This window comes from Ambystoma mexicanum, chromosome 2p (genome assembly GCF_040938575.1).
Source record: "Ambystoma mexicanum isolate Mex_15411 chromosome 2p, UKY_AmexF1_1, whole genome shotgun sequence".
NCBI classification, from domain to species: domain Eukaryota; kingdom Metazoa; phylum Chordata; class Amphibia; order Caudata; family Ambystomatidae; genus Ambystoma; species Ambystoma mexicanum.
In genome coordinates this window covers 1,203,902,929-1,203,918,548 of record NC_090923.1, presented here as the reverse complement: position 1 = coordinate 1,203,918,548, position 15,620 = coordinate 1,203,902,929, and the positions used below count along the sequence as shown (strand labels likewise).

At 47.3% G+C, this 15,620-nt stretch overlaps 1 protein-coding gene across 3 annotated transcripts in view; it reads right to left on the bottom strand.

Moving 5' to 3' along the window:
* IRAK1 (interleukin 1 receptor associated kinase 1) overlaps positions 1-15,620 on the bottom strand; it is a 956,043-nt gene that overhangs the window by 110,385 nt on the left and 830,038 nt on the right. For all 3 annotated transcript variants that reach the window (XM_069645435.1, XM_069645436.1, XM_069645437.1), the window contains exon 12: positions 13,136-13,892. In XM_069645435.1, coding sequence (XP_069501536.1) covers positions 13,136-13,892 — 757 coding nt within the window. The remainder of the gene's footprint in view (positions 1-13,135; positions 13,893-15,620) is intronic.

Sequence of the window (15,620 nt, the reverse complement as noted above, 5' to 3'; positions counted from 1 at the left end):
TGGACCTACTCTCCCCTCCCTTCAGCTGAAATCCCTGGCAGGCAGGCGATGAGGAGCAGGACCGAAAGCGTGACAACGGAGTCCTGCAGCTTGGCCCACTACACCTTCGTGTAGGGCCCTAGCAGCCACCCACGCCAGCAGAATCTGCTCCAGGTAGGGCGGCACACGCTACACCCCCAACTATTGGCCTTCATGTGCCTGGGACTGAGTCCTGTCCCCCCCACCCTCCGGCCACAGTCAGCTCTGGGAGCTTCAGTTTCCGCACCCTATCCCCAGAACCAAATTGTAGTATCTGAGCCAGGGATGACATGGAGCAGGAACCAGGCTGACTCAGGTAAGTACAAACAGAAAGGTGCTTTATTGTGCTTAGTTACATAGCCATAGGAGAGAAGGTAACAAGCATCTGTCCTGGTTCCCTGCCATACTCGAAGTCCCAACCGACACTCTGTGGAACTCCCAGCCCTCCCACACTCCAAGCTCCAACTCACCATTCTATGAGGCCCCTGCATACACTCAGGCAGTCACAACATTCATACAAGGATACCACACAAATCAAGGCCAACAGCTCACCCTTGCACCCCCCCTGTGACCCGGAGAGTGTTCCAAAGGAGGCGACAGTTGGCCCGCTTGGCAAGCCCCCTCAGTGAGGGGCCGATTACCCACTTCGTGCTGAACCCCCTAATACAGCCTGAAAGTCGACTGGGAGCCAGGGGTCTCTGCACCCACCTGGACGATCCTGTAACCACAGCCTATCACTAGGACCTGGGCACCCCTACATCACAGCACTCCCGCAGAGCGCGTCAGGAATAAAAGCAGACGCACCTTCCGCCCAAGCAATTTAAGTCTCAGGGCGGGCAGCCCACCACAACGAAAAGCCAAAGGACCTCCCCACCAGAACAGCTCTGGACACTAGCACTGTGTGCCTGTCTTGGGGACGCTGCCAAAACTAATCAGACAGGATGTCCAGAAACCTCAAGCCCACAAAGCAAACAGACATCACCACTCTGCTGACAGCTATGATGGGGGCAAAAAGCAAAGAGAGGGGAGCGCAACGAAGATACAAGTCCGGGACTGAGCGCAGAACCCAGCCCCGACCAACCAACGCAGGCGATCACGAAAGGAGACCTCCTGGCGGCCATAACCAAGGAATACCAAAAAGAGACCGAGGAACTAAAAAGCAAGGTATCAACCTTAGACAAGCGCGTGGGGGAAATCGAAACCAGAACGGAGGAAATAGAAACCACACTATTCGACCAAAACTTCGGAATTTGGGAGGGGGCAGACAGACTAGTGGCGCTAGATAGAGGCCAGATGTGAAGCCTTGGAGATCAAGCAGGAAGATGCTGAAAATAGATTCAGACGCAACAACATTCGCCTACGAGGAATTCCCACAACCATCCCAGACGAGGAATTCGGGGCCTACGTGAATGATCTCCTGCGCTTCATCCTTACCCTCCCAGACGGAGCACCGCTTGAACTCGATAGAGTGCACCGAACTAGAGCAAAGCTAAGCACTGGCTCCCACCCCTGATGTCTTAGTAAGTGTTCACTTCTACAAAATCAAAGAAGAGATCATGCGGGAAGCCAGAGGTTCGTCCCGTATTCACTTTCGAGATGCGGCAATATCCCTATATCAAGACTTGGCCAAGGCCACCCTAGCCAAAAGAAAAGCCTTGAAACCATTGACAGAATGGCTCAATGAAAGGAAGATTACATACCGTTGGGGTTTCCCCATAGTGCTTTCCTTCCCTCGGGAAGGCAACATCCATCATATCTTCTCCCCCAAAGAAGCAGAGGGCTTTATGAACCCAGAAGATGTGCCAGGCGAACCCGATAAACCCACACACGGCAGGGCGGAGGGGAGGCAGGAGCCACCTTACCATTGGACCCGGGTCGACAGACGTCGCAGACTCAGAGGTCCTCCGACCAAGAACAAGAACAGCAGCTGAGTGGGCATACCATCCGCAAACATAGCAAGCTCTATCAAAGCCTGCGGCCCACAGCTACCCGGAACCCTACACAAATTGGGTGGCATCAACACAAGCACGGCGGTGATAAGAACTCAGAAGCCTCTTCAGTCCTCCCAACTGGCCGGCCCAGCGACTGGCGCTGCACCCGACGAGTCCCGGGGAACCCCGATCCAGTCAGCACCCCCATGGTCCTGGAGTCGGAGATAGCTTGAGATGTAACCTGATCCTGTTTCACTGGAACTTCAAGAGGCACTGCTGCCTCCATCAAAGTTGGGGCGTTGGTCCAGCCGTCTGCCCCGTTGGCAGAAGGCTGGTCCGGGAGTCCTGTTATTCGCTGGGGGTGGGGTGGGGGGGAAGAGGGCATGAAGGGGAGGAGACACTACAAAAGAAAAGCAGACAAGACGAGATGGAAACACCTCGACGGGAGACACCAGAGCAGGGCACCATAGTTTCTCTCAATGGGGTCTCAAGATAAAATAATCACTATAGCAACCTGGAACGTGCAAGGCCTGAATGCCCCAAGGAAGCAAAAACTAGTGGAACACAGACTTGCTCAACTCGACCCCGACATTGCCTGCTTCCAAGAGACTCATCTCATAGAAGATGATGAAAAATGAATACAGTTCCGTCATTACCCGAAACGTTACTTTGCCTCTGCAAACCAAAAGAAGAAAGGAGTGGCCATCTTACTTAGCGGTAACTTGCCCCTAACACAGATCACAACAAAGAGGGACCCAGAAGGGCGATTCCTCCTCCTAAGGGGCCTTCTAGTAGAACTGCCCATCACCATACTGGCAATATATACTCCCAACAAACAACAAGGACAGTTCCTCCACAAATTGCTACCAACCATAGCAGCATTTGCCAAAGGCCACTTACTGATTGGGGGCGGCTTCAACCTTTCCCCAGACCCAAACCTGGACAAAACACTCCCCCCATCAAGGGATGACTTTACTAAAGCCCTGGCTATGGCTGAATTCCTGAGGGAAACGGAAACCATTGACACGTGGAGATTACGCAACCAGGGTGAGAGGGACTACACTTTCTTCTCCCACGTCCACAAAGGATACTCGAGGATCGACCTGCTACTAGCCGCAAGCTCCCTCTGCCCTTGTGTGGAAGACATCCAAATAGGGCACATCACCATTCCAGACCACGTGCCTGTCACTCTAAGCATTCAAGCGCAGGGACTCCTGAAGCCCTCTCAAAGACTATGGAAATTCCAAGACCAGATCCTGTCAGATAAAGCAGCCAGCGCTGACAGTCGAGGCGCTCACAAACGACTTTAACGAGAACTCAACGCAAGACACCCCTGTAGCAACAGTCTGGGATGCAATGAAGCCGGTCATTAGAGGGGTAGCGATGGAGGCTACGGCAAGGTTCCACCGACTAAATCAGCTGCACCAAAACTGGCTGGAGAAAAAGGTGGTGGAATTGGAGACCAATGTCAAAAAACGCTTCACTAAATCCATAGGTCGACAACTTAAAAGAGCGAAAGCGGCACTGGAGATGCACCAAGCAGACCAGGTAGCCAGAGCCCTGACCTACACCAAACAATTATATTACCTCAACAACAACAAAGCAAACCGCCTCCTAGCGCACAAGCTGGAGAAGTTGCAGTCAAGGAACAATATCCAAAGCCTGGCTGACAAGGAGGGAACCCCGAACAGACGTTACAGCCCTACCCAAATACCTGGCCCCAGTCCCAAGGCCGCCTCCTCACTCATTGCTGGAAGCGCTGGAGTGCTCGATCACGGTGGAGGAAGTAGGGGATATGTTCCGCTCCTTGAAAAACACAACCCATGGCCCAGATGGGTTTTCAACTCAATTTTATAAGAAGTTTGCCTACATCCTGGCGCACAATTAGCGAGCCTATTCAACTCGTTTCTAGTAACGGGCTCCACCACTGCCTCTATGGAGGAATCAACAACGGTCCTCATCCCGAAGCCGGGAAAGACCCTACGCAATGCACATCGTACAGATCTATTACGCTACTAAATAACGATGCAAAACTGTTTGCAAAAATCCTGGCGAATAGACTAGCCCCTATCCTGCAGGCATCATCCACCCGGACCAGACTGGTTTCATTCCGGGCCGAAATACTCAGGACAACATCCAAAGAACCATAAATATCATCGAATCTGCAAACAGGTCGGGATCAGGGCTGGTAATTCTCTCACTGGACGCACACAAAGCGTTTGATATGGTGGACTGGGGCTATATAAAAGAAACCCTACTCTACTATGGATTCGGTCCGAACTTCGTGAAATGGGCACTAGCAAATTACCAGCATCCACCCACCTGCCAGAGGCTGAATGGGGCCAGATCACATAAAATCAATATCACCAGAGGCACCAGACAAGGGTGTCCCTTCTCCCCCCTCATATTCGCGCTCTCCATGGAGCCGTTCACCAGCAGGACTTGCTGCAATCCGGCAATCCACGGCCTGGAATTCAAGGGAGAATCATACAAAATTGGCCTTATACGCGGACGACGTGCTCCTAACATTAACCCATGCAGAGGAATCCATGGAGGCCCTATGGCGAGCGCTGGAAGAGTTCAGAAAAGCCTCCAGGTTCACAGTAAATGTTACGAAATCCACAGCAATGGGCATTAATGTTCCGGAAAGTCTCAAGGAGGAACTTCAGGCCGTATATCCAATCCCATGAGCCAAATCCCAGATAAGTTACTTCGGGGTTGGGATCACAATCTCCACCGAAAAACTGTATAAAGCAAACTTTGCACCGTTGATCAAAGTGTTAAGAGGAGATCCAAGACGCTGGGAAACGCAGGAAATCTCGTGGTTTGGTCGAATCATGGCACTGAAGATGAATCTAACCCCGAGAATACTGCACTTGTGACTAACCCTTGCAATAACCTTCCGAAAGAAAGCAAGGGGACATCCTAAAATATGTCTGGGAAGGTAAGAAGGCGCAAATCCCAAGGCGTATCATGCTCCGCAACCCTGCGGTGGGTGGTCTGGGGGACCCGGACGTAACCAGGTATTGCCTCGCAGCTCAGCTTTCCCAAGCCTTTGCCTGAAAAACTACTAATCGGCCCAAATGGCTGAAACTGGAAGAAGACTTGTGCACCTCCCCGATCGAGACACTACCTCACATGAAAGCTCAAAAACAACCGGGACCCAGGCCCACTGTCAGCGACTAAGAATACAGTGGCAAGCTGGAAGAAGGCAGCTCGCCTATGGAAATGCATGAGCTCAATGGGCCCACTCGCACCAATCTGGGGCAACCCAGACTTCTCTCCTGGCGCCATACCCCTGGCAATCCCTTGAACTTCGAGGCCTGTAAAACCAAATTTCAGGTGCCAGAGTTGGAAAGGTTCAGATATACTCAACTCAGGCACTGGCTGTCTAGCGCACCCGTCAAGAAGCATGGAAGCAGAGACCTAACAGCCCTTGAAAGAACACTGACCGCAAACCCACCCAAAGGGAAACTATCGACGCTATACAAACTATTAGATCGGACCCGGCTAAAAAAAGCCCTACTTGTTAAAATGGGAGAAAGACGTTGGCAAAACCATTGAACAGGAAGAATGGAACCACATCTGGACCCGCGCGAGTAGAAGCTCAAAATGCATAACAAATAAAGAAGGCGCATTCAAAGTGTGCTATAGGTGGTAGCACACCCCAGAAATCATGAACAAATACAACCCGGCCATCCCCCCACAATGTTGGAGAGGATGCCAGGACACAGGCTCACTGTTTCACCTACTTTGGACTTGCCCGAAGGCCACTCAATTACGGGAAAAGGTCCTCTAACAAATCAAACTAATAACTGGACTCACAATATCATGGGACCCGGGAATTGTCCTCCTTGGGGCCACCGGTGAGGGCCAATTCCCACTAACAGGCTGCATGGCAGACTTATGCTCCCAACTCCTAACTGCCACAAAGATTTCCATCGCTAGACTCTGGAAAAACCCTAAAGGCCCAGCCACACAAATGTGGTGGTCTAAGTGCTGGGAAATAGTAGCGGCCGAAAAAATCACAGCCATCAGATTTGGCATGCCTGCTTTGCTCTGCCACCTCCCCCAAAGACTCTGTTATTTGAATTATTAAGTCTTTGTTTTATGTTGTTCTATCTTTCCTTTCCTCTCTTATTCATAGTTCCCAAATAAGCTCCAAGTAATGCGCTGTTAAGTCGGACTGTCTAAACTGTATGCATAAAACCCAATAAAAAAGATTCGGGGGGGGGGGGAGGTAAGGATTCAAATTTAGCGGACTGGAGAGCATAACATTAAAATGCATTAAAAAAATCAAATGGTAGGTGCTAAAAATCTGGTTCTTGGCTAAGAACTTCCTGAACCCTAACCAAGTTTATAAAACAATATCCAGGGGCAGGTAAGAACTCCAAATGTCACTTTAGTAGAGTTCCTGGGTGAATAGAATGTTCCACAGGAAGAAACAGGACACAGTAAGAAAGCCATCAACATGTATGGGGATAATTAAATTCAGTCTTAGTTCTAACCCAGAGGTGCAGATTTAATTGGAAACAATCCCAAGGTGGACCAGAGGAGACCCCAATGATAAGATCTAGGGGTTGGTTTAAGAATCAGAAGCAGTTGCAGCACAGCAGGTAGACCCCCCAATGTTAACCAACAGTTAATGAGATAAAGCTCGGCTTCCGAAAAGTCTAGACCCCTGACCACTGAGTATAGCAAACAATCACCCAGCCCAGATCCAAGAATTAAGTACTTATGGCACTGATCTTCAGAAATATGGCTAGCTCCAAAGAGGTGAAAAAACTTGCTTTAAAGGATCTGGAAGACCCAGATAATAAAATGAAGAATAGCCTTCCACCACAAAACCCGTCAAGCCAGCAGTGAAAATACTGGTGATGAAGACTAGGGAACCCTGCAAACAAGTTCAGACAGCTCGGTAGGACAAAGGAGGAAGGCCCAGAAGACTGTCCCCACTCTGAAAGTAATGCAGGACAACCCAAGGAGCAGATGAGGAGAGGCAGTGATACCCTACCCTTCCAGGGGACAACAGTGACCAACAACAAGGCAGGATACCCTACCAGTAAACGGAGAAGCAGCAGTAAAACAGCCTGAAGATGGTACCAGTGTGCAAGACCCAACCCCAACAGAGATGTGCTCAGACAACTGCATCCAGCCAGTACGACCCAATGAGGGCCTAAAAATGCAGCAACAGCAGGAAGCAGTGGGAAATCATGGTTACATGTCTTTCCATCTAATTTTTTCATTGAAGAAATGTTTCATCAAATTTGTTTGAACACATTTCTTTTCATCCAATGTAGTTTGAAAGGTACAGTGAGCAAAAAGCGTGTGCTGCAAACTCATCTCAGAACAGGTTATCATGCTATGTTCTTTCTGGAGAGGAGCGCCTGCAACCTTTTTTGAAATAATGTAGTTTAATACCACTTTTCATCGAAAACCTGTATAACACATTTATTTGCCCTTTTAAACACCCTCCAAACATTCACACTTTTTTTTTATTGGGGATCCCCCTCAAACCCCTGTTTACCGAATTCAACCCTTTAATCGACCCAAATTTACATACATACATTCGAGAAAAAAAATATGCATTGAAAGAAATGTTTTGATGAAAAAAATCTTTCAATTAACATTTTTCATTGACACATCTTTCAATGAAAGATTTTTCGATGAAGATTGTAACCCGGAAATCATCCACAGGCAAGAAAACCTTCAGAAAATCCAGCAACAAGAGAAAGCCGAGAGTTCTTAAGTACTGTTTTTTTTGGGGATGGCCAAAGCCAGCCCATCAATCACAAGATGGGACTATAGAGAAAAGGGATCTGGTTGCCCCATATTTCTGCCACACAGCCTAGGCCACCCCCACAGGATGTGAGAGGAACAGCCCAGGGACATACACTGGTCTAAACCAGTAAAATCCAATGTGGCGGCTGCAACGTGGGCTCATAAAGAGCACACCAACGCGAAATGACCATTTAAAGACTGCATTGTGTTTCCCTAGAAGAAAGGAGTTACTAAAATACAAAATGGAGAAGGGCAGGACTTCAAAAATACATGGGTACCAAAAAGGTACATTGGGCTACCAATGTGGTAAAATGGCTTGCACACCTGGTGAAGTCAAAACTAAAGTACAATTGCCACTGGCCTACTCTCCAAAAGCAATGGGCGATATAATCACCATAGGGAACAGGCAGGGCACTTAGAAAGCTACCCTGGTCTAGAAGCCTTATAGGCGACCTAGACCATACACCCTCAAAGAGTGAAATGGCATCAATGGCAGGGTGACTTCAGGAGTGGTATCTAGCCACCAAAACTAAAGCGGGGTGTGAGAAACCAGAGGGTATCCTTACATCTACTACCCTTGGATCCTCTCCTAAGGTGGCCAGGGAAAGGCCCTTGCTTTTGGATCCCGACTCTGGGGGTGGAGAAGCGAGGGAGGATCACGTGGTTGGAGGGTCCTTAGGGATTGGGGAGAAGCTATCCACAAGCAAGACATGGTATCCCCCTGTCCATATTGACAACTAACCTTCCCCAACCTTTATGGGCTGCTGCAAAACATCTCCCCTTATTTCCCCACATTCAACCCACTATAGTACTGGGACGAGGAAAAGGCGATTAGGAGTAGTGAACACATTCAAAACATTTCACCACTCCAATACTGATATGGGGAAGAGGCCTGCAGAGTGTTTTAAAGGCATGTCCCAAGTGTTCCACTAATCGCAGCCAGGCAATTATAATTTGAGACTCACATCTGCAACCTGTCAAGGGGTTGCAGGTGTATAAAAAGGGTGGAGACCCCTGTATACGAGGAGGCAGCCGAGGTGGGTCCTGCAAGAGAGCCAGAACACCGGCATATGACCCCAGGAAGCTGTGGAGCCAAGGGCCAGGCTTGCTGCGAGAAGGCCACAGGTGTGGGAGCCTCACTGGTTGGAGGTTCGCAGCTGGAGCTGCTGAAGCAGAAGAAAGAAGCAAGGTGCCCGACAGCGGCGGCAGAGAGAAAGCAGAGCTGCCGCACGAGAGAGTGAAATGCGAGCAAGGCTTGCGGTCAAGGAAACACGTGTCGGCAGAGCTGAAACAGAAAGAGCAGCTGCCCGGAGGAGACGCCAGGGACCAGTGAGTGGAGAAGGAAGATCACTTGAACGAGGCGCTCCTAAAAAGTATGTGCAAGTTAAAATAAACCCAAAACAATGGGTTAAGAGACAAATAAGGAAAATATAACGTGCAAGTGGCAAAGTAACATATCACAGATATTGAATACTGAACTGAATGAAAGCATTTGGCAAAACTATGACAAGTGTCTGTGAAATTCATATACTGCCTTTTTGAAAAGTAAGCACGAGTTGTATAAAACACAGAAGGGGGCAAGTATGAAAGATTGCAAGGGAGCCTGAAAGCATGGGGGCGAAGGAACAAAACCACCACAAAGTGAATTGGATGTGAAAACACATTGTGGCAAAGCCAAGAGGCTGATAAGGAGAAGCCAGGAGACTGTGAACCATCTCACATGTATAGATACAGAAGAACCTGCGTGGGATAGAGAGCCCAGGGTTCCTGGTTGCACAACCTATAATGGGTGGACTGTGTGGCCCGACAACTGCACCCAGACCGGAGAAACCCCAATTGTGAAAGTCAAAGAGGTTGCTGAAATGAAACAAGAGAAAGCAATCCGATTTAACTATTAAGAAACCAGAAGGCGTGTAAAGTTGATTTATAACTGTTTTTGAACATTGAAAGATTGAAAACCAGTACAAGGTAACTGTCTTTAACGTGGGCAAGGGAACACCGAGGCTTTGTGGAACTATGTTGAACTTGGGAAAGGGGAGCTGAAAATTACGCCACTAGCTGGAAGCAGCTCAGAACTTTATTTAGAACACCATTTATTGTATTGCCTACATCCCTAGACATTATTTAGCTTTAGTTGTGAGGACAAGTATAGGTTTGGAACACAGACTTTCTGACTACGACTTTCCTTAGTTTCTTTAGGTAGGGAAATCCCACCTTAGTATAGGGCAAGTTAAGCCTTCAACCATCCTGACATTTAAGTCAATAAAACAATTATGTTTGAACTTTGAATCTGTTGCCTGTGTCTGCTTTCATGTCTTCACAGGGGGGGAAAAAAACAAAACGGAGAGGTGTTGTGATGTACTTTCTTCCTACCATCTGCTCTGTATGGATGTGATGTCATGAGTGTTCTGAGAGTAGAATATGGCTCTCACCCACACTATGGAGGAGGTGGGGGGCAGACATGGCCGGTAAAAGCCGCCAGCCCAGGCCTAAGTTGTGGGGCCTCGACAAGAGCTGGGGGCCATTACCAGCCATGTCTGCTCCCCACAGTGGGGGTGAAAGCCATTCGCACCCCAGGGTTTATCTGGGGTGCGTATGGCTTATTTTCTTTCCTCAGGAGTTGGGCGTCGCTTGAACAGCCAATCTCATGGATGGGGGGAGGAAAAACAGATGGCCACCGCCATAGGGAAAAGGGACGAAGTCCCTTTTCGATATTCCTTTTTTTTTTTTTTTAAATGACACCAATCGGGGAAGGGCCGCAAGCGGCTGGAAACAATGGGAGGAGAATGTGTATTCTCGCCCGCTGTTCCAGTGATCTGATTGGCTGAGCACCCTTCCCCGGGTGCAAATGTGGTGTGAGTGTTGCCTGCTGAATGGTTGCCTGAGAGAGAGAGGGTGGCCGTTGGATGTTCCCCAATGTACTGGAGTCTTGTAACCTGCAGGATTCTATATACTATGCTGTAACTAAGAAGATTTCCTTTTGGCGGCTCCCGGTATCTATGGGAAGGCCACTTCATAACAAGTGGCCACAAAAAGGGACACTAGAATCCCCAAAAGTTTTAAGAACTGCTAAGCCTATTCAGAGTGTTAGCATATCCAAATGACCTACCACTGCCTGTAGCATGGCACAGGCTACCTACCTACCTTCATCAAGGCCCATCATAATCTGGTCTTCATTGTCTGCTGGAAGGCCTTCTGCAACGTCCCCATCTCCATCCACAGCTTAATGTTAAAGGCCTCCAGATTCTCATCAGAGTTAGATTGCTGCAGATTAAGGGAACGGTTGCCATACACTTTCTAAGGGCGCTTATCCAAATGTCCATTAAGGGGCCTAACCTAGGCCAATGCTGCGTATACTATTGCAAAATGAGGCAAAGGATTCATAGACGAACAAATCCTTTCTGGAATTAGATGGAGTTTAGAAAGCAGTGGCTGATTGGTTGCAGCAACCAACTGAAAGGACTTGAACATCCTTGGATTCTTGGAGGCCATCTGGCTGAAGTATTCCTAACTTGTCCTTTCTTGCCAACAGAACTTCTGTCAACCCAATACCACTGGTTCCCTCTGGAGGGGTGACTGGGACCTCCAGCTCCAAGAAATTCATCACAGAAATTCCTTCTATGAAAGGCTCTGATGGAACATCCTCATCGCCTTCATATAGGTCAGTTCTTGGTCTTTTGTTTTTGGAGAGGTTGGTCGACCTGAAGCTCCTGCCACTTTTAGAATGGGATTCCCCACATGCTTGCAGCAAAGGAGGCATGGCTTGAGGTGTAGGAGGTGGCACTCCTGGTGAAGGTGACAACACCTCCTTCACGTCGTCCCTAAAATGATTGCTCATCGGAGGCTGATTTGTCTTGAGAAGCGCTTGTAGCAGGGATATGACTCACCCCCGACTACAGCATCCCTCTGGAGCATTTAGCAGTCCCTGGGGTCTAGCTTAGCAAAAACACTGGTGGTCACTTGGACCTGGGTGGCAACCAGGCTGGGGGACTTGTCCAAGAAAATCAAAGCTTTTAAGTGTCTGTAGGCTTATTTTTGTTTGGGGGTCTATGCCCTTTTTGAAAATTGAATTTTTAGTGTTTGCTGTGGTGTGTTCCTTCCTTGTGAGAGGGATGATGTGGCACATTTTCTTTTCCTTGGATGGCAGACTGCTCTGTTGTGTACTCCCTCAGAGGGGCCCGTTTTCGAAGCGATTCCTCAGCCCTGGGGTCCGATAGGCCCACTGAAGAATATTGAGTGGTTTGAGGCCTGCAGTGGACCAGTTGTACTGACTGAACCTTAACCTGCCAAGAGACTGGTCCTGGACATTGCAGCCACTATAAAGAATACAAAGGCCAACCTTCAGGATGAGTGCCAGTGTAAGACCTTCTCTCTTCAGTCCCGAGAATCGTGTTAGGCCTAGAGGGCACTTCGAGAAAACCCCAGCAACAACCGCACTTCAGCACTTAAAGGATCACTTAGTAACCAACCGAGCTGCATGTAGGGAACGTGTCAACCTGAAGAGGTGCCTGAAAAAGTACAACTTTACTCATCTCATGCTGGACAGAGTATCTGATCTGTGGAATTTTAAGCCCACGTGAGACGGTCTCTGAAAAAAAGAACTTCCAAAAATGGCCCACCCCCAGGCACTAAGCAAAACACATGCAGGTATACCACAGAAAAGGTTTGGTCACACGACTTGCAATGCCTGGATCAGTTTGCTTTGACATAAGTAGGCAAGGCACAAACTCCACGACACCCAGACAATTTTACGAACTAAGAGGTACAACCACTTAGCTCACATGGAGATTAACGATTGAAAGTTGATTCTTGTGAGCATGTGCAGGGGAGGAGACGCACATGCTGTGTACACCATTGCACATGCAACAACATTTTCTTTGGAATTCAGTGCTGCACTGCAACAAGCGGTTCTCTTGCCTCCTTCCCAGGGACAACAACCATAAGTGGGGGAGAGGGGCCTGCACATAGAAGTACAAAAAGCTTCACCCAACGTTTGCTGGAGATGAGAAAATGTGTCATCTGTGAAATCAGGTAAGTCAGTTAGTTTAGGCATATAGGCATGCTGTGTAGGCACGTGCCTAGAAATCAATAAAACTTGTAGAATTCCATGCCTTTGGATTTAGGGTTTTTGGGTGCAAAACGTGTCAGAAAACTTCTGTAGAGTCACCTTTCCTACCAGGATTACTATTCGCTCTTTTTTCACCCCTCTATTCTGGGGTCGCTCGTGGTGATATGCGATTCCTAAATACCCTGTTCCATCTGGTGACAATAGTTGTGAAGGCATCTTGCATGCTAAAGAGATTATTGCACATATTTGTAGGTATCATAAATGTATATTTCTCAGACAGCATTGGCACACACATAGCTAGTTTTTGTTAAGAAAAAAAGGGCTATGCAAATCTTACTATGAGAAGCTCCTGGCAGCAGCAAGTTTGACGCCCTTGAGTCCAATGCTCCTGTCTTGTACAGACACGAAGATGCTTCCTGCTTATCTGCCTGCCGGCAGTATCCTCCTGGTGCTAGTAGATGGTTCTTTGCAATATACTGGCAGTTGTGTGTGCCTCCGCTGGGCTGACTCAGCGCCAGCCCCTCACAACCAGCGGGTGACAAGCTCCGGCCTTGACCGCTGTCAGGAGTGAGCGGAGAAGCACGCTGCTGATAAGGTGAGCTGAGGGAGATGCAAGTATCAGACAGGCTCTCGTCACTTTCCACAGGCTGGTTCATGCCATTTGGTAACGTCCTAAAGGCCTCCCCACCAAGAGCCATTTCAGGAAATCTATTGATGCATACATCCAGACCAATATGAAATCTTCTGCCGCGCCCTGCATGTACATCTGGTGGATAACTACACTTCAATTGTCTGGCATCAATGGCCATCTGGCAACATGAGCCACTGCTTAATGTAGTCCTGCTCAAGGGCATGTCAGAAGGCCGAGCAATGGGTTGGCTACTGGACGGGACACCACTTAGCCACATGGGGCTGTAGTTGCAAGTATTTTCCTCTGGTGTTAGAATCATGTCCTTGAAATTATCTGCTGCTTTTCCCATTGTTGAAGGCAATTCCTTGGAGGAAATACTGGTTGAATTCAGTGATGCACCAACATCTTTCCCTCCAGGAATGCATTGGAGCAGGCTGTGTAGCCTTTCCAGCTTCTCATACACCTAAAAACAAAGACAGCAGTCAGGACAAATCTACAGGTTACCGCATTGAAGCCAATTTTAAAAAGAAGCATGCCTATAACAAACAACTGTTCTCCAGACTTACCCATCTATCATGTTACGTTACAGTATATATAATTAGATGTACGCTGTGCGCATATATGCATTTTTACAAAGGAAATAAAGGTTAGTACTTTGTACCTATGAAAAGGTCAACAAATACTGTAAATGGCAATGTTCATACTACTACAACCAATGTAAGCAATGTCCATAACATTACAAATGAAACCTTACTTTACACTTCACAACCACTTCAAAAGACAGACTGAAGTAGGGAGCTTTTATCAGCAGTGTTAATTAGTCAAAACGGGTGTTGCAAGTACATTTCCCGTCCCTTTAAAGTGTGCACTATCCATGGTTTTATACGGGTACTATCCATTCGTCAAGATTTGGACGTTCACCTGTACTGCACATGTAGAGTATACAGGATTGGCATACAGAATCCACACTCTTAAGCAGGATTGTGCAACTTTGCCTGCACTGCGCACGACAGATCTTGATCTGCTTTCTCAATCTTAAAAAGGTGGATTTCTTGGGTTAGGCATATTCGAATTTAAATGTTCATAGCATGCACTGGTTTCACCTACGGACAAGGTGCATGTCAAATCAAGAAACTGAATTTTGCAATTTTGATGTATCTGATTAAAAAAGAATTTTGGCGAGGTGCCGGTCCTTGCAAAACATAAGGAAAACACAATTTATTGTACCTTTACTAAAATGAAGGCATTCAAAGTTGATCAGATTTGCTATTTGTTTTCGAATGTGAACAGGCTTGGTGAGCTTGCATGGACAAAGTCAGAGGTTAGAGGAAAATGGTTCTTTAAATTACTGCCATCAGCTGATCTCACCACATTTTTAGGCAGTAAAAATGTTAGTAGCCTCTCATGTCAGTGATCAAACTCAAGCATCTCTTTCATATGTTCATATGACAAATTAAAAACCCAGGACCCAGTCTAGATTTTACTTTGTGGGATGGGGAAAAAAGAAAATAAAAAGGAAGTTTGAGGACAATTAGATGAACTAAGCATACCTTATTCCAGTGAAGTTAGCACTATGTAAAACCGTGTTACAGTAATGTTCCTAGTTCTTTGGCAATATGTTTACATGTGATTTTGACTGGAACATCAAACTAAGAACATTTTGAAGTTGGACGACCTCAACATGTACCAATCTAACAATTGGTCAGGCATGTCCAAGTTTAGCATTCCACCCACATAACACCGCTGTCCACTTTCACATTCATGGTATTGGGTCCTGCAGAAACCTAATGCTTTGAAAATAATACTGCAATAAATATATTTGGAGTTAAATGGAAAACCTCACAAATAATCTAGAGCATGATTTTCTAACCAAAATGTTCAACACAAGAGTGTTCCACCAAATAGTTAAAAGTCCTACAAAGAAGACAACACCCTGGACTTGATTTTCACCTATGGCATTGTCAACATACTGAACCACCAAAACATTGTGGCCACACCACTTCTTGATCACAGGGTAGATAAAAAAACTCCTCTCTATACAGCAGAGCAACTATGATAAATCAATGGAATCCATAAGACTTTTAATGGGCAAAACATACAAGAATGTTTTGTCAAAGCGTTCTCCCTCTCAAGGAACATGTTGGAACTCGCACAACCAGACCCCTTTGTAACACATCTTTTCCTTGGAATT